This window comes from Watersipora subatra, chromosome 10 (genome assembly GCF_963576615.1).
Source record: "Watersipora subatra chromosome 10, tzWatSuba1.1, whole genome shotgun sequence".
In the NCBI taxonomy this organism is placed as follows: Eukaryota; Metazoa; Bryozoa; class Gymnolaemata; order Cheilostomatida; family Watersiporidae; genus Watersipora; species Watersipora subatra.
This window is the reverse complement of record NC_088717.1, coordinates 12,470,651-12,489,775: the sequence shown is the minus strand read 5'-3', so window position 1 is coordinate 12,489,775 and position 19,125 is coordinate 12,470,651. Positions and strand designations below refer to the sequence as shown.

At 36.4% G+C, this 19,125-nt stretch overlaps 1 protein-coding gene across 2 annotated transcripts in view; it reads left to right on the top strand.

The window, feature by feature from the left end:
* LOC137406006 (multiple epidermal growth factor-like domains protein 9) overlaps window positions 1–19,125 on the top strand; it is a 33,897-nt gene that overhangs the window by 8,806 nt on the left and 5,966 nt on the right. For both annotated transcript variants that reach the window (XM_068092507.1, XM_068092506.1), the window contains 5 exons: window positions 1,812–1,927; window positions 11,381–11,549; window positions 17,382–17,528; window positions 17,858–17,948; window positions 18,798–18,911. In XM_068092507.1, coding sequence (XP_067948608.1) covers window positions 1,812–1,927; window positions 11,381–11,549; window positions 17,382–17,528; window positions 17,858–17,948; window positions 18,798–18,911 — 637 coding nt within the window. The remainder of the gene's footprint in view (window positions 1–1,811; window positions 1,928–11,380; window positions 11,550–17,381; window positions 17,529–17,857; window positions 17,949–18,797; window positions 18,912–19,125) is intronic.

Sequence of the window (19,125 nt, the reverse complement as noted above, 5' to 3'; positions counted from 1 at the left end):
GAGTAATGGCCAAAATCCTCGACAGCAGTATATCCTCGCGTAACAATGGTTGATAAAAGTTTGTGCTTAGGTATAGGTTTAGGTATAGGCATAGGTTTAGGTATAGACTTTTTCTAGTCTTTAAAAGTAAGTAAGACTGAACCTGGATACGCGTGTCAATTATTTGGTTTTGTTATAACTACTGCCAAAAAGCAGTTCAAATCCTATATATTTTCATAAAGTGATCCTCACTACTCGGTTGTTCAGTAAATACTTTTATAAAACATCCACGTCTTTTTAAGATCTTAGCCATTTTGCTTAATATTTAAACTGTATCTGAAACGCTTTACAGTTAAGTTTAAACTACATTTTTGGAGTTTTCTCATGTGGAAACAACTTCTATTATGCTGCAGTCATTAAAAAATGCAAGCAGAAATATTTTTATGCCGTATACCAATTGCACTATATGCCCTCAATGAAAGTTAATTATTATAATTGACTGCTTATGTATGCGTTATTATTATTGTTTTTCAAAAAGATGTTTGTATGTTATATGCTCAAAGTTCATTCTTTTGTTGAGAACCATCTCACCTTATTTAGTTTACACTTAACATTAGTGCAACTATTTGTTATGGCATAAGGTCTATACCAAAGCTTGCCTCTGCGTTTGTTAGTTGTCCTCATGTAGATGAATCATGTATGATCCTTCCAATATTCTAATATAATGATGTCCTATTTCAGTTCACCCCTAAATCATGTTGGGTAATGTGGAAAAGAGGAAAAACTACTATTTCCACACGATTAATTAGACTTGAGAACACAGTCATCACTTATATATCACTTATATGGGTTAGGGCTGTAAAGATATCTAATACTATTCATCATGGACTTGCTCTTTTTGTTTCATGACTACATTGTTCCTTTTAAGGATGGTACCTTATAAGGCCTGGCTATTCTCGTCTATGATACAAATTGGATTCGGCATCAAAAACCGAGCAAAATTTGCCAGTTATTGGTAGTTAGTCTGACACTTTGCAAGGTCAATCCTTTTTAATTCAATCGTGATGTCCAATTCAGTGACTTAGTGAACCTCGAAGTAAAGTCTGTAATGGTTATGTAAACGGTGCATCTCGGTTTATAGCAACAATGGATGACTCAGCCATATGTGCTCGCAAATTATCGGCCATATTTATCGCTTTGGGATGTTTCTAGTACTTTGGCATAATAAGGTCGATCTTTCAAAACTGGCTTTCATCCATTAATAATATTTGGACTATAACATTAACAACAGGATCAGCCTTTTGAATTCAGTTGATCTAATCGTATCGATCTCATTTATGCCGATGTTTGCTCGGACAATGGCAGACCATGGCTATATTATTATTGATTCTCTAATGTATATACCTTTTTTGAGCCACTGACAAGTCTTGGGGATGCTAAAAATTGGGTATCTTGTCGGTATTGTTCTGCTGAACCAAGTAGGTCCTACTCAAGTTCTCTATTTTCGATACTTGCGCTGATTGTATATTATTGGCCAATGAAATCACAGACCAAATGTAACTCTTAACCATCCTTGACAATTTTTATCTTCGGTAAAGAATCATTACAATTATCGCAGTCCTTGCGATAAAAGTTAAACACAAAATGTACTAGGCCTACTTGGTCAGAGTTTGCTATGAACCCGGAAAGATTTGAAACTGATTCTGAACAAACACTGATGGCCATTTTCAACAAAAGTTTAAGGCAAAATCTTTGGCACTCATTTGGATGGTCAGCCAGGCATAATACCTCAGGGTCACGGTAGACATGTACAATATACTGTCTTTACACAGGCTCTCATCACCGAACAACTCATATGAACTGTGACAGCACTATGCTCGCTGCATCCATCACTGATCTCACACCAGACACCAATGTAACCATACAGCTGCGGACATGCCTTCTTCTGGTTGGTTTGGTTTATTTTCTGTGAAACTCTTTAATTATTCTACACTCTCTCTCCGCTTTCTGCATAATTTGTAGACTTTCAAGCTGCAATTATAATTCCTGTTTAAATGATGATATGAATCGATAAGTAATAGGGATTAAATATGTTTAATGTCATCACTGAGTTGACCCAACCTTTCATGATATTACTAGAGGTGATTTCTAATCCTGTCTCTTCAGGTTTTTTCAAGGACGCCTTCATTATCTTCGATCCTACCAAGTATTTGTGGAAACTGTTTGAATTGGCTTCCAGGTTTATCCCTTTGTGTCAAACCCTGTATCTGGCCAAATGAGTTTTTAAAGCACTGAGCTTTAAAATCGGCCAACCTTCGACGAAATTGTAAATGATATAAATAAAGCTACGCATTAGGTCTTTTGAAATTTTGACAGAATTTAACATATTGCCCGGTTTTATTGTTATTTGTCTAATTTACGTGTATTTAATATGCACTTCTTAAAGTGCAAATAATAATAATTTAAATTTTTAGTTCTGTCAAGTGATGGTTGCTTGATTATGTGCAAACTGAAAGTGTGTTCCAGTGCTAGTTACATTTGCTGCACGGATGAAAGTTTAATTTTTTTTGCAGATTTTCAGCTAAAATGTGCTTCCTATTAAATGAAGTTTGTAGTCTGTAAATGATAGTAACGTTCATTTCTTCCAGCGATACTTTAGTTTAGTCTCAGGATTCTTTGAGAAAAATTTTGTTGGAAGTTTGTTTCATGCACTTCAGATCTTTAAAGTATGTAAGCCAAAATAAAGAGTCACTATAGCTCATGTAGGGAAAAGGGATTTTATTACTAGTTTTTGCTCCTTTGTTCTTCAATATGCACCAGATGCAACACGTGAGTCATTCATTGCGATTGTGTGAGAGGTTATTTCTTGTCAGGAGAATGTACTGAGTCCTTTCTTCTAATGCAATAGGTATGGCCTTCGTTAGTTAAACTTTTATTCATATGCGACCAATTTGCTCTGGCTGTTTCTATTCTAGTGCAGTGTGGCTACGTAGTAGCGTGAGTCAATGTGACCTGCTCGAGTCTTAAGACCGATACATACTACATATATCGTAGTATATCAGTAGTAATCCTACACTACATCTGCGATAAGTGTTCCTACTAATACAAACCCATCTGTGTTGGTATCAGCAATTAAGTTGCGACATATCATTCTCACAATGCTGTCACTAAAATTTTGAAATACCAATCCTACAGCAACTATCGTAAAAAAGGGAATATAGATCAAGCTGTCCGCAGCAGCCAGTACACATTCCCGAAGTGGTGCACATTGCGCCGCCGACTGTCGTGGGGATGCTTGGCGAAATATTGGCAAAGTTTGACAGCTGCTTTGGTTTGCAACATACAGTAAAACCTCTGATTGAACGCCACCTTTATTCGAGCGTCACCTTTATTCGAATGCCACCTTCGTTTGACCGCCACTATAAAAAGTTTGAAAAATGGATCGCCACCTTTTAATTGAACACCACCTCTATTTGACCACCACTTTGACATTCTTTGATCTTGACGAACCCATAATAGCAAGTGATCAGTAGAAAAGTGTTCGCAAAATTGTACTATTAATGACTCGGTTACATCAATAACGATTAATTCTTTGTTTCTGTTCATATCAAAGTCTGTTTTTCAACTCCATAGATTTTCATTTTTTCGCTTAAACTTTGAAAGCAGCACCCTAAAAATAATTAATAACTGTAGCAGGCTAGTAGTAGTTCCTTGTTTAACGCAGTCTTGATACATCGACGTATGGGAAAAACGGTTTGCATTACGATAGTATATGAACAACTAGTTTTAGGCTAAAAGTTGTGCTTAGCGATACTGCTAAAAGTTTATCATTTGAGCGGAATGCAACGGGTAAAGTGTCATTTTGCTAAAAAAATTACTTGGATGCTAATATTGACTAGTTCAGCAGTGCAAAAGAAGAGTTGAGGTCAGAAGACATTGTGAAGGTATTGAACAGACAGAAGATGTTCGTTCCTTCGAAAGCAACAATCAGAACGCAACTGGCCGAGCAAACGATGAAAATATTATTGTTTCAAAAATGTTAGTTTTTGTTTTTTCATGTATTATAAGTATGTTTCATTTATGCCACTTGCTCTTGAATATATATATATATATATATATATTTGTAGCATTTGATAAATTATTATTATAAACTTATAAATTTGCAGATTTATAGCATATTATTTGATAACATCCTTGCAGTTATCTTAACCGGGCTTACAATGGATCGATGTTCATAACTTATAGATCTAATGCGTATAAAATGCCAGTTTTGGCTTCAAACGATAGCAAACATATCGATGAGTCCAATGGGCCTTTATGCAAGATCGTTAAATATATTTATGAAATGGAAATATACCTTCAAATTTAGAACAAAAAAATTGAACTCGCCAACAGATTTCAAAGCAGTGCACAGGGCCACAGGCTATAATGTCATTACAGGTTAATCGAAAGCAAGAGATATCAATGGGTAGAGAAATTTCTCGGCTTCCCAATGCATATTTATTTAGCGATCATTGTCCAGTTAGCAGACTTATTGCATCCAAAAGGGTTAATGTCGCTTCGCCCGAAGGCAAGCGCAAAATACCGACGACATTCGCTTCACCTCTAAAAGGGTTAAGTTTATTTCCCTAAATTCTGACGAGCTATTTGAAAACTAATACGCCAGCCTCTGTTTAAGCGTCATCTCCATTTGACCGCCACTATGGGGAAGGGTTGAAAAATAGAGTGCCATGGCGTTTGATTAGAGGTTTTACGGTAGCTGCTTTGCTGCGATGACGTCATCAGTCTACAGTACTCATAGTCTATGCGTAATCACCAAGAGACTAACGCCAGCATAATTTGGCAGATTGTGACGAGCCTTTATGAAAATCAGAACTTGGTCCTCAGCCACCCCTCTCGCTAAACTATAAGAATCCGTATGCATATATTTGTGCGATGTTTGTGAACATTGCTCTGCTCTTGTCCTGCTTTATCTCTATGATAAGAATGTTTTCACTCAAGAGTATCATAACTTTTAGCATGATTGCATTTTTGGCAGCTTTTTCTGTCTTGTCGATGCCGGCAAGGAGCCATCAATGTTTGTTCGAGCAAAACTATTTCCCATGTCTACAGTTCGCTTGACTTGGTTGCTTCTTTTGCTATGCACTTGTGAACTGTTGGGCGAAATGAGACCATGATAGTAGTAGATTTCTAGTGGTCTCCTACTCGGGCCAACAGAATTCCTCTCACGTCAATTTTTTTCTCTCATATGAGCTCACTTTCATCAGCAGCTGAATGGGGACATTTCTGACAGACAAGTTATACTCTCTACTACCTATTGACCCTGGTGAAGCTAAGATGGTCATCATGTATTGATCAGATAGGCTTTATTAGCCTATTTAGCATACTGTCATAATGTACCTCAACATGAAAGCTTAATCTATTCCAGGACTGAGCTCGTATGTCAATTTACTCATATCTCAAAGCATTATTTCCTATTTAAAATAGATACGTACAAATTAATCCGTTACCATGAAATGAAAAAACCACTTTAACAAAATATTATGCTAGAAAACATGTTTTTAATTTTTGTAATTCAGTACCTACACTAACAAACTAGCAAAAACATATTTACTGGTTATGACCTGCAATAAAATGCAACATCACTCTGTATGCTGCTGTAGGGAGATTTTAACCTCGATACAGACATTGCAAATAATGACGGTCTGAGAGAGAATGGAGAGCATTGCGTTCAGTACACTAAACTTTTGCAATACATGCGTAATGTGTTACCTGTAATAAAAACTTTGAATTTAACTTCAATGAATTCACCTTACTAAACAAACACTTGAAGCTAAGTTTTAATCTTTCACCAAACCTACTTCAATTTTGTCGTCATATATTTTTAGTGTCTGTTTCGGGTTATGCGCTTCGCATCGCATTCACTATAACGTTTTGTCAAACTTTTAAAAACTTTTTTTAAACTGATTTGAGGAGAAAGACTGAGCGATGCTGTGGTTGGAAGCGGCTTCTCGCAGACTTGGCCATAAAGTGGCCATCGAGAGGCGGCTCATAGCTTAAATGTTACTCCGCATCGCGAGAAAGAAACTTGCTGGAAAGTCAGCTTGTATGTCAAGTTTCTCGCAATTTGGGCACTCGTATGTCGAGGTATGACTGTACTTATTGCCCCTGACCCTAATATGTCTAGTAGTTATGCTCAACATCTGTAGTAGCGTGTCTAGTTTACATGTCTGTCTCCTAACTGCATTTGCTTCCTGTTTTTATTGCTGTTCAACATGTTACATGCCTACACGTGTGTAAATTACACGTTGTACATGCCTTTTATTTACATAATGTAATTGTTTGGTGCCTTCTGTTAACAGAATATAAAAATTTATGCTTTTTGTTAACAGAATATAAAAATTCATGCCTTCTGTTAACAGGATATAAGAGTGTAGGCCTTGTGTTAACTTGGTATAAAAGTGTATGTCTTCTGTTAACATGATATAAAAGTGTAGGCCTTGTGTTAACATGGTATAAAAGTGTATGCCTTCTGTTACCATGATATAAAAGCCTATGCCTTCTGTTACTATGATATAAAAGCGTATGCATTCTGTTAACATGATATAAAAGCGTAGGCCTTGTGTTAACATTATATAAAAGTGTATGCCTTCTGTTAACATGATATAAAAGCGTAAACCTTGTGTTAACATAATATAAAAGTGTATGCCTTCTGTTAACATGGTATAAAAGTGTATGCCTTCTGTTAACATGATATATAAGTGTAGGCCTTGTGTTAACATAATATAAAAGCGTAGGCCTTGTGTTAACATTATATAAAAGTGTATGCCTTCTGTTAACATGATATGAAAGTGTATGCCTTCTGTTAAAATAATATATAAGTGCATGCTTTTTGTTAACATGATATAAAAGTGTATGCTTTCTGTTAACATGATATAAAAGCGTAGGCCTTGTGTTAACATAATATAAAAGTGTATGCCTTCTGTTAACATGATATAAAAGCGTAGGCCTTGTGTTAACATAATATAAAAGTGTATGCCTTCTGTTAAGATAATATATAAGTGCATGCCTTCTGTTAACATGATATAAAAGTGTATGCCTTCTGGTAAGATGGTATAAAAGTGCATGCCTTCTGCTAACATGATATTTGGTATAAGGCATCATATATGACGTAAGGCGAAAAAGACGTAATATAATGGTTCGCAGTAACCTCGGTGGGGTATCCACTGTATTTGCTGTAACCTGAGTGGGGTGTCCACTGTATTTGCTTTTCTAGTCGCCTTAGTGTCAGCGCTTATGAGTGAATTGTATATATTTAATAATTATTACTAATATTTTATATATTTAAATATATCCATGTATATTATTTATTTGAACCAGATAGTGCTTTATATAACATTTAATGTAGGGGAAAACCATAGCACTGGCGTCATGAAGTCACATAGAATGCTTCGAGAGTTGAAGACTTCTCAAGTTACGTGATATACAATGAACACAATGCCTATGGAATCGTTAACATTTTGGTCGTTTATATAATATAATTTTTGTTATTTTCACGGTTGCCACCTCAATGTGAGACGGTTTTGAACTCGTATAATTCTTAGCCACGCTAAGAAGTTGCTAGTACTCTAGGCCTATACTTGCAACTCTGCGCACATCTGCTCAAGTCCTTCGAGAGTATCAATATTGAAGAAGACATGACGCAATTGGCTGATATTGAACAGAAGTGGGAAACGGCAAGCTAAGATCAATATTTTTATTAGATGATATATTAAAGATGAATGAGAAGAGAGAGAGGCAAGGGACAGCTAGCTTTAATTAAAGCTATCAGTGACAGTCTACGTTATTTACTCTGATTATTTATCCTAGTAGAATTGTAGGCAAGACAAGCAGTGTTGTCTTGACGAGTGTGTTTGACGACTTACAAAGATGGTGGTTTAATTAATGAGGTCAAACAGTATTTTGGCCAGTGCTCAAGATTGTGCTAAAATTCTTCCAACTATTGTGACATTGAGTAAAGCATCTTGTTATAGCTGGAGGCCAACTAGAATTCTTCCATATTGTAATTACTTGTTGCTTCTGGGTGACCTTTTATAGTCGAAGTCTTCAAGGCTGACTGACAGCAGTTTAAATTAAATTTATTTGTAGCAATATAATCACATTTCACTTTTCATTAATGTTTTTCGTAAATGGTTGTAAACAGTCGTTTCGTAAAACGAGAACACCAATTTTTGGTACAAAAAACACTCGTTAGTCTATAACGGATGGAAGCCATTTTGTAGCAAACTAAGGTTTGTGAACACTAGACGCATAGGCTTACTGTAATACCTCTATTTGAACCCACTATAGGAGAAAGGTTGAAACATAGAGCCCTGTCACCTCAATTTGACAGCCTCATTGACATTCTTTGATCTTTACAACCCAGTATAGAAACTAATCAGTAGAAAAGCGTCCACAAAGTGGTACTAGCGATGGTACTAACTCATTGCACTCATTGATATGTTTGTTACAGTTTGCAGCCAAAACTAGGTTTTTATGTGTAATAGAAAAGGAGTTATGGACCATTGTAAGCCGAATTTATATAACCGCCATGATATTATCAAATAGTATGCTATAAATCTGCAAATTTATAAGTTATATAATAATTATCTATCAAATGCTACAAATATATATTCAAGAACAAGTGGCATAAATGAACCATACTTATAATATATGCAGAAACAAAATTTACATTTTTGAAACAACATTATTTTTATCGTTTGATTGGCCAGTTGTCTTGTCATTGTTGCTTTTGATGGAACGAACATTTCCTTGTCTGTTTTATAACTTCACAATGTCTTCTGACCTCAATTCTTTTTCTGCACTGCTGAACTATTCAATATCACCGTCCTAACAATTTTTTTAGCATAGCAGAACTTTCACCTGTTGCATTTCACACAAATAATGATAAACCTTTAGCCGCATAAGCGCATCTTTTAGCTTATAAGTAGTTGTTCATGCGCCATCGTAAATATAAACCGTTTTTCTCACATACGTTGAAATATCAAAAACTGTACTGTATATTACATCCTATAAATAAAAACGGGTAGATATAGATGGTGTTTAATTTTAATAAAATGTTTTCTATCTTTGATGATTAGAAAAAAAAACAAAAAGTAAACATTTCGTACGTTTTGCTCTTGAAACATCAAAAACATTTTAAGTTAAGATACAATACCAAAAATTGCAGAAATTGATAATGAAACTACAAAAATACAACAGATCAGTTACATCAAAAATCGTGTGAAAAAGAAAATATAAACAGCAATGGCACGTTTACTTCACATCTTTGAACGAGGATCCTTCTTCAAAATAATTTAGTGTAACTCGACAGGAAGAGTTGTCTTTCCAGCAAATCTCTTTGGTAGAGGGACGTCGTCCGAGATGGTTTCTTCCGGTTTGTAAAGAATTTATAAAGCGTAAATTGATTTTCCCTTTATTAACGAATGTTTCCATGCTGTTTCCAGAGCTGCTCCGAACGTTCAATTCTAACGCGCATGCTATGGTTTGGTTGAGAATCGAATATACGTTTGCCGGCCGAATATGCGTTCGAGACCCGAGACGAACAAATCTCAAATTTTTTGGTCGACAACCGAATTGGTCGAGAACCGAGGCGTTTGAGAACCGAGGTTCCACTATACAGTTATTAATTGTTTCTATGATTTTGCTTTGAAAGTTTTAACGAAAAACGTAACTTCGATACGACTAAAAACAACGAAAGAATTAATTGTTATTGATCTTTTCTGCTGATCATTTGCTATTATGGGTTCGTAAACATGAAAGAATTTCAAAAAGGCGGTCAAATAGAAGGGGCGTTCAATTAAAGAATGTCGCTCTATTTTTCAACCCTTCTATAGTGGCGGTCTAATAGAGGTGGCATTCAAATAAAGGTGGCATTCAGTTAGACGTTTTACAGTCTGTCTCAAAAACAGATGTGATTAGGAGATTTACTTACAGGTAAATACTAGACTGATAATATCTTTTGATGTCTTGCTCAACTTTGAATGAAAGCTGAGCAAGTATCTGTATTCTGTGTTCTAGTATCTGACAAAGTCTGACAGCTGTGATAGTAGTCTTTTGTGACTTGATGATGATGATTTTATTTTCAAGCAGTTTTACCACTTGCTGCTAAATTTGGGCATATTAACAATTAAAATTGCTAAATATTAGCTGAATACAATCAGAAGTTGACCAACCAAGTTTTACATAAGTACAATTATCTCAGCTTCTAATGCACGGATCTTCCTAATTCTTTTCACTGCATATTATAACAGATGCGCCTACAACCTAAACTTATAGTTTACCAAGTTGGGTTTGCTTTTCATGTTTTTAGTAGCTGGTACTTTTTTTAATCGTTTAGTCATTTGAAGCAATTTTTTTATTTTGCTCATAAAAAGTTTCTTTGCTTCCACATAGTTACATTGTTTCAATAATGGATATAGAAATGCAGCTTGAGAATTCTTCTTCCTAAATAAAAACAGGCTTAAGATAAAATTACTAGAAAAAGGAGATAGGAGCAATTTAGTAACACTGAGTCTATCACTCGTGAGCAGCCTATCAATTAATAGGGCCTGAATGCGTGCAATGGACTTATTCAATTGGGCCTAAAAGGGTTAAGATCAACTTCCACAAAATTTTAATTGATTTTGTCTATCTTGTAGCACTTTTGCTTGATTTGAACGTTTGACCACGATCAAGTCTTATCGATTTTAATCTTGAAAAATCCTGGCAATTAGATCACCTCAAACATCTAAAACAATTGCAAATGATAGAAAAATACGGATACTTTCTGATCAAGTCTACTAAAATTTTATGCAAGTTCATCTTTAATTGTTTTTCATTTATCTTGTAACCGGTAAACGAAAATACGTAAAATTAAAAACTTTTACTCACATTTATTTTCTGCATTTTAGTATTCATTGGTATAAACTCAACGAGCGATTGACAATTCTTTGTACCCTGGGGAATGCAATCACTAACCCTACTCATTACTATAATAATAGTGGCTTAGTACCTAGTTGCCTTTCTCTGAACTCCATTAATATTTCACGAGCTTGTTTCCTCTTTTTCCAAAGGCTTGACTTTCATCTCATCTTTCAAGTGCGTTACAAGAACGAATCACGCGTACGAGAGAGGGTTGTATTGTTATGATGTACTAGTTCTATTGATATATATATATATATGCTCATAACATGTTAGCGTGTTGGTACTTGAGACCTGACCTATTTACCTAATGGTTTGACCTACAGCCGACGCCAAGATTTAAATCGTTCTTCACTCATATCGGGTTCATGGCTAACCCTATGTTTGTCTGTGTGTTATATTTACGGTGTGTAGATATTGGGTACCGTTTCTATTGCAGCCGCCTCAAAGTGTTCAACAGGGTTTCATTTGTACTGAGCCCGTGACCCTTAAGCAGCAGACTGCTGCCAACCCAGACAAGTGTCCTCTTGGCAGCTATACCAATATAAACAACACCTGTGCACCCTGTCAGTGTAATAACAAGACAAGACTCTGTCAGACTAGAACAGGTTTGTGTAATTAATTTTTTTTCATGCTAAAATACTAACTATAAGGAGAACTTTACGCTGAAAATATAATTTCTTGGGATAAAATAATAATAATATCGGTCGGAGACATTTTTCAGCTAATAGTCACTATTAGCTGAATCTTTCTTTTTCTTAGTCTTATTAACATATATATTTGTAGATGAGGCCACAGCTAAATATCGGTTGGTTCATTTTTTACTTTTTTGCATATTATTGGCACTTGTAATCTGACATATTTAGCTGAGTGTTGCTGGTGCCAGCAATTTTTACGCAGTTTTAAGCATTTTTCAAGCAATCAATCGTAATATTTTAGCTTGCAAATGTCGTTGTTACTCGGCTAACTTGAGGTAGGTCGGGTGGGTGAAGAGGCAAATTTGGAACTATCACTCGATTAGCCACAAGAACATTAAAGAAATTTTCTTTCACAGCGGCTTACTGATCATCTAGTCTGTACTTAAAGGGGGTTCAGTACTAGTGAGCCCACTTTCATGTGGGAAATTCAATCTAGCGCATACTGTTGTTCTCCAGTGTACAAGCAGTTTTGTAGATGATCATGTTCCATTTGTAGTATGAATCACAACTAAAAGTCGAATTTTCATCAATTGAAAGAAATCGTAGAACTACATGTAAATGGTGCTTAGTTATTCTTTTAAGAAAGCAAGCTAAGATGCGTCTGCCCACATTACAGTCCACCCATTTATTTACTCTAAGAGTATCTCTGTCATTTTCATGATTCACTCAGGCTATTGATACTGACCCGTGTTGTGCTAGATTTTTTTGATCAACAGTGAACCTCTTATTGAGCGTACCTTTTCCAGCCGTCAAGTATTGGAGCTGAAACTTTTCCCAGAGTTACGAATAGCCTTCAAATTTCTTTTTTGAAAAAGTTCTTTACTGTGAATTGTTTAACACAAAACAAAGCAGTAATCCCTCTCTGTTTCGTGGTTCAGTTTTCGCCGCTTCAGCACTTCACCGAGTAGAAATTTATATTAATTTGTTAGCAATAATTTCATTTCAAACCGAAATGTTTTCCAAATTAGGCCATACAAGAATCATAAAACAAAAAAAGGATCAAATAAATGGTTTAATATATATAGCATCTAAAATATATTTTTCTGCCAAGAAACTGGTAATGGCGGTTAAGACATATAATATAAATGTATATTATTAGATAGTGCTCACAACTCCTTCATAACTATCCAGGTTTTGAAGTTCCTGTGAAAATGTAAACTAAAGTCAAATATTACGAATTCAGGAAACGGTTTAGATATAACACATAGTGGTTATGCATTGCGCTAAGGAGACAATTTATAAAACCAAAAACTAAGCAAATGTGCCCTTGAACCATCCTTCGCGAATCCTATGAAAGCAGCAGTTTCATTACAATAACCTAATGGTTAACCTGGGTATTCTTCCTTGATAGCTTATTATAATAGCTCAGCTGGCGATGGTGACAGCGGCTACAATTATGGGAAACTCGCGCAGAGCGTACTTTACAACTAGTGAATTGTGTTTCATTTTATGTTTATAACTTCAGGCTGTGATATGGGAAACTGCATCCTTTTTGCTTCTGGTGCGCTCGTTCCACTTTTTGTTGGTCTTTCAATTCTCATCTTCCTATGATACTGCTGCTTAGCTGACGGGTTGCTTTGTACTTTCCCAGTGTCAATCTTGCCGTCACTCTCGCCATCATCCTCGGCATCACACTCGGCATCACCCTTGCCATCACCCTTGGCATCACCCTCGGAATCACCCTCGGCCTCACCCGTGGCATCCCTATGCCATTTATTGATTTCTTGTTCATTGTAGTCAGCCTAAAGGTTCAAACACACTAGGCGATTTTATCGCGTGCGTCATGAGGGGCGCGGAGATATCGCTGGCGTGTGCCTAAGCGCACTTGAGCGATTCACCAGCAAACGATGATGTGGGCACGCTCACAAACTGCCAATAAAACTCTGTATCATTAGTTTCTTCAGAGTTGTTGATAAATTTAGGTAAGTCAATATGGCGCTGTCTAGGCAACGACGTAAACAACTTCCGCTTTTTTTATCAGGCATATATCACTTTCACGGATTGTACACTACAAGAAGACGTAAGAAAAAACTATTCTTGTATTTTTAACAGTGATATTTTACGATTTTTATATATAGTTTACTTTATAGTAGTTTTTTATGCTTAATATATTACATATTTACCATTCTCAAGATAATCAATCTGCACAACGGATTGACTCCAAATGTTGGTTTTCAACTGGTTTTTTGTAATTTTTGTGTGTTATGTCGTACAGGACTGGAAACGTTTTTATTGAATTTATTGAACAATTCAATGTTCGTTCTGGTGATGTTTGAATCGTAACAAAATAGCAAAATTTTGCTTCTGTACGTTGGTGAACATCAATAGAAATAATTACCCGCCATAAAAATGCATTCTGGGAAAAAACCAACCAATCGAAATGCATCTGGCTCGCGATAAAGTTGTGATAGAGAATGTCTAGCGTTATCGCTCTGCATGAGCTCGCTGAGTGAGTTCTAGCGCAGATTAGCGCCAAAGCTCGCTCAGCGAGTTCTAGCGTAGATTAGCGCCATCCAGCACGATATCGTGATAAATATCGCGTAGTGTGTTTTCACATTTAAAGTTCTTTAAAGTATAAACGAGAATCTGTCAACTCATCGGTTCTTGGCACAATTCTAATATTATAATGGATTAGAAGTGACAGATTAGACAACTTGTTATCTTGTTTTGACCCTGATTCATTGTTTCCACTTGTTGGGGGGTTGCCGCACAAGCTAAAAGCAATTTCCTCCAATGTTGTCTTTGCCAAGTTTGACCAGCTAGTAGCCTGTATCACGTTAGTGGAAGCGGGAAGGAAGTGTGCATGGGCTATACGTGTGTCGCTTGAGGTGTGACCAACAGCCAGAGCTTGTAGCTTGTCTGTCCACTCGTACTGATGGCGTTCACTTACCAGGTCTGACCATTCATACTGGTAGTGTTCCCTTATCAGGCCTGATCATTCATACTGGTGGTGTTTATTTACCAGGCCTGATCATTCATACTGGTGGTGTTCATTTACCAGGTCTGACCATTCACACTGGGAGTGTTCACTCAGCAGCTTTGCTCATCAAAACCAGCCACTATTTAATCGAAATACAGTTTAAATTTCTAGACCGATGGTAGCAAAATTCATAAATTTATTTAAATAATTTTTGTGATGTTTATTTTCATATGCAAATCTATTTTGCCATAAAGAAGTTATGATGGAAGAAGCAAAAAAATGGGTAAAGCTATTTCCTGTCTGTCTACAATTTGCTTGACTTGATCGCTCATTACTCGCGAACTTTGTGATGCGTATAGTCTTTTAAGAATATGTCTTCTGTGTCTCCCGAGCAAAGGTGCTTCCGCTAAATATTTGTATTGCTGACTTGATGTCTCCTCAAGGGCTGGTTATCTGTGTTTGACTATCGTCTGCCACCCTGTCAGTCCATTCTATCAACAAAAAAAGGAAATATCTCCTTTCGAGATAAGGTCAGCATTCGTCGTCGTTTGGAAGCGTGGTAGGACACATTATTGTTGTTCCTTTTGGTTGTTCAAAGATAGTATCTCACAAGGGAGAAGACAATTACTAATGGGGTGACGATGGCATATTTGCAATAGGAAATCTTAATTCCCTACACTAACATAATTCCTGCCATCTGCTGCCATGTCTAAACACAAGGAAAAGCGCTTCACTTCATGCTTTGTTTATGACTGCTCAGCTTGACTCATTCATTTTGGCACTGGTTAGGCTCCGCGCGCGGCACTCCTTTGTTTCCTTCCCTTACTCAGCAGTCATTTGTTAACCTCCTGTCTCTATTGTCCCTTTCACAGTTACTGGAGGCCTGCTCATTATGCCGTACATTGTCCAAGCATTCCTGCTTCTGCTTGTTGTTTTGGTATGATTTGCTTTGTCGATTCACTTGAGAAATTTCTATGGATTAGACTAGTACAGTTGTAGATATTCCTATAACGTAAACCTCCTATAACATAAATTCCACTTTGCGTAAATAGTTTATGCAAAGTTTTTACTTCGTACTATTGTAAGGAATTTCATATAATGTAATGCGTTAAATTGGTGCAAGTTCTTAAATTCGATTGGAATAATGTGAGTCTCATAGTTAGCCTTAAAAATGTTGTTTTCTCTCTTGCCACCTTTGAGAGAGAAGATGACTTTAAGGAGTATCTCTATATTACTCTTGCAGTCTGGCATGCTATGGGAGATCATCATGTGTGCAGATAAAGCAAAGAGAATAAGTAGCTGCACAGTTATTCTGATCGGTCGATTGGTGCGGGTGTTAGTTGTGTCCGTCTGCCAATCTGAACGTTATGAATCGGTGTCTTATTGGAATCAATCTTTTATTCTAATCTCTAAACCTGTCTTCGAAAAAACGAATAAACAGAGAGACACCGCTGATAGCAAATATATATTTTTGTTTTACTTTGATTCAGACGCATTTATTTTTCCCCACCTCGCTGTCTAAAAAAAAATTGAACAATATCGATTCAATATGATATTGAAGAGATGCACTCCCTTAGTAAAAGTGCTGTAAACAAGGACCCTAAAAACCAAATGAAAGTGATAAGAAAAAAGAGAAAGGTTGTTGAAACCAATAATACCCAAGTTACCGTGCAGTAGTTCAATTAAACTGCTCAACTGCTAAGTTAGGTTTAGTTTTTTCCTATTTGAATGGCCAAAGGGGAGAGTTTAGAAAGATCTTGGAACGGGTCAGGCTATTTACATGTATTCTACTGTTCATGTAAGGTAAAATCCCTACAAAGTAAACATTCTTGGGATGGATTATTTATGTTGTAGGAGCCTCTAATGTCGTTGCAGTAGAACTGCATGGCAAAACTAGCTTGGTGATTAGTTTCTTAGTTTATGTACAGCATTTTGACCAACATCATAAGAGAAACATTCTGTGTGATTTGTTAACTAGAAATGACATATAGACGAGACTGCTATTCGATTAGTTTCCCGTGATATCTATTCATTCCGTTATTAGCTTAACTTGTACATTAGTCTTAGCTTCTATTAACTATTTAGTAAGAGTAACGACTCCTTGGGTAATCATGCCTCAGATGAATGATCTGATGCCATGGACATCTGTGACACGTTTCACGTGATCTCATTTCCATGCGTACAACCTTCATCTCTTCAATTTTGTTGCGACTTTGCATTTAGTAGGCTCTCAAAGCCATGCTTGTTCATTATCACGTGCATTTAATGTAACGTCTTGATCGTAATGGCGTGTTTGTAGCGGCTTTTGAGATTTATTAACTATCAAATTGAAAGTTTGCAATGTTTGTAAACGTAGTAGTCGCCATGTCTAGTACTGTCTGATAATACCATTCAGACATTTTACGCAGGTCCTTCAGGTACTGATATTAAGATAGTGTATGTGAGCATCCCGCTGGAATCTAGTAAAGTGAGCTAATTCTACTTATCTTTCGTCCCTAGTTTACATATTGTTAGTCAGCATTCCATAGATCCACATACATGTAAAAGCTTGCACCATTACTCACTTTTTCTCATACCAAAAATGATAGCAGATCCAGACATTTGGTTGCAATATTTTTATAGAGATGTTGAAACATTTTTTCCTAGTTGGTTTATTTAGTGTCGTCTTCTGGCGCATTTATGAGATTCAAGAGAAACAGTTTTTAGTTTTTTGCTAAACAAGAGAACTCCGAGATCAAACCATGATTGGGCGTACTTGCTACCGGGTGATATCATTATAAGATAACAACGTGTGCTCATGTATATTTTGGATGCTTATGTAGGCACCTGCTTAGACTGCATGGATGGATCAGATGGCAAGTACTGTGAGAAGTGTGTCAACGGGTATGTTCTCGTTGATGACAGATGTGAGCCGGCACCTCCCTTGGGCGGTCCACTCTCTATTTTATCCGCTACCTCAGCTCCTGCAGGTCTGTGAGAATGGAATTGTCTATATAGTTGCTTCTTTTGTTGAGACTGCCAAGTTTGCTGGTCAGTAGAAGTTGTCATTCCCTCAAGACTTGAGATTGGAGCATTGGTTTACCATTGGAAAATCATTTATATTATGTTGAAGTTTATGGGAAGACAATTCCAATAATGAATTTTTACATATATTTCATCATAGCTCTCCAGCATTGGTTTAACATTGGAAAATCATTTATATTATGTTGAAGTTTATGGGAAGGCAATTCCAATAATGAATTTTTACATATATTTCATCATAGCTCTCCAGTTACTGCTAACCTCTATGCTTTTTTAGTTGAAGACAGAATCCAGAGCCACACTATTCCCACACTAAGGATAGCATCTGGTCAACCTGTAACTACTGTTGTCTCTCCTTTAGTCACTAGGTGAGAGCTGCTATGATACATATCTGTGATCTAGTTTATATGGCTTTGTTCGCTAACTTGCCGCGTTAGCTTGGGTTGTGTTGTTTATTGTAATGGCCTGGCTATATGCACTAACAAAAAGTGTTGTTTGGCAACATCTTGTTGATGCGTGATTTTGAAACGAACATGTTGATCTATGTCTGTGAAGATAGAGCCAACGCATCTGTGATTGGCTAAAAAGAGTTGGTTATTACGAATCTCGATTCAACTTTTTTCGTTTCTATTGACGATAACTACAGGGTTTCTCACAAACAACTAGTGGAATGTGAACAAAGTTATTCTCACTTGTAACATACGTAAACAGCAAAGCTACTAGTATAAAGTGTAACTGGTTATGAAACGATCCGAATAACTTTTTAGTGACTAAGTATGTTAAAATCTTTTTCTGTAATTTAATTTATCTTTTGAATATTAATTAATTTTTTATCTGGTTTCCAGGGTTAATGTTTTCTGTGTGTTCTTTGAGCAAAATATAACACGGCAATTTGCTGCTTAAAAGCATTGCAAATATCTTGACGGTATGCTAGTTATGATACTGGAAAATCTACCACAGATGTCATAGGCTTTGTACAACTGAGATCAATTCTCATTGGTCAATCTATTTGGCAACAGGACGCATTGTTTAGTAGTGTGGGTGGTCTATTTACAGCAACTACCTACACTATCCGTCTGCAATACATTTCATCAGAGTGTGTAGACATGCTTACGAATTTACATTGCTTACACGATGAATATTGTGGGATTATTTCACTAATTTTGGATCTGGTAGTGGAAGTTGTCTACTACTGTTTGTTGAACTTTAATATTTAGTGCGAGCACATCTCATGCCACTCCCGTGATGAAATCAGCACCAGTTGTGATAGTGGTGACAAGCATCCTAGTAGTGATCGCTATCATCAGCTGTATCATCATACTGCTATACAAGTGAGTCATATTACTCCCCTCTCCATCATGCTTGAGTTGCCATGTAAGGAGTGACTTACTTAACAAGCAAACATATTGGCTGACACTATAGGTATACATTTGACGACATACTTTGTATTTTGGGACAATTCCTCCACAAAATTGTTTAATCGGAAACTTTGTGAGCGAAAGTATTTTTCCAGCTGGATTGTGTGAAAAAAATATTTGGTAATAC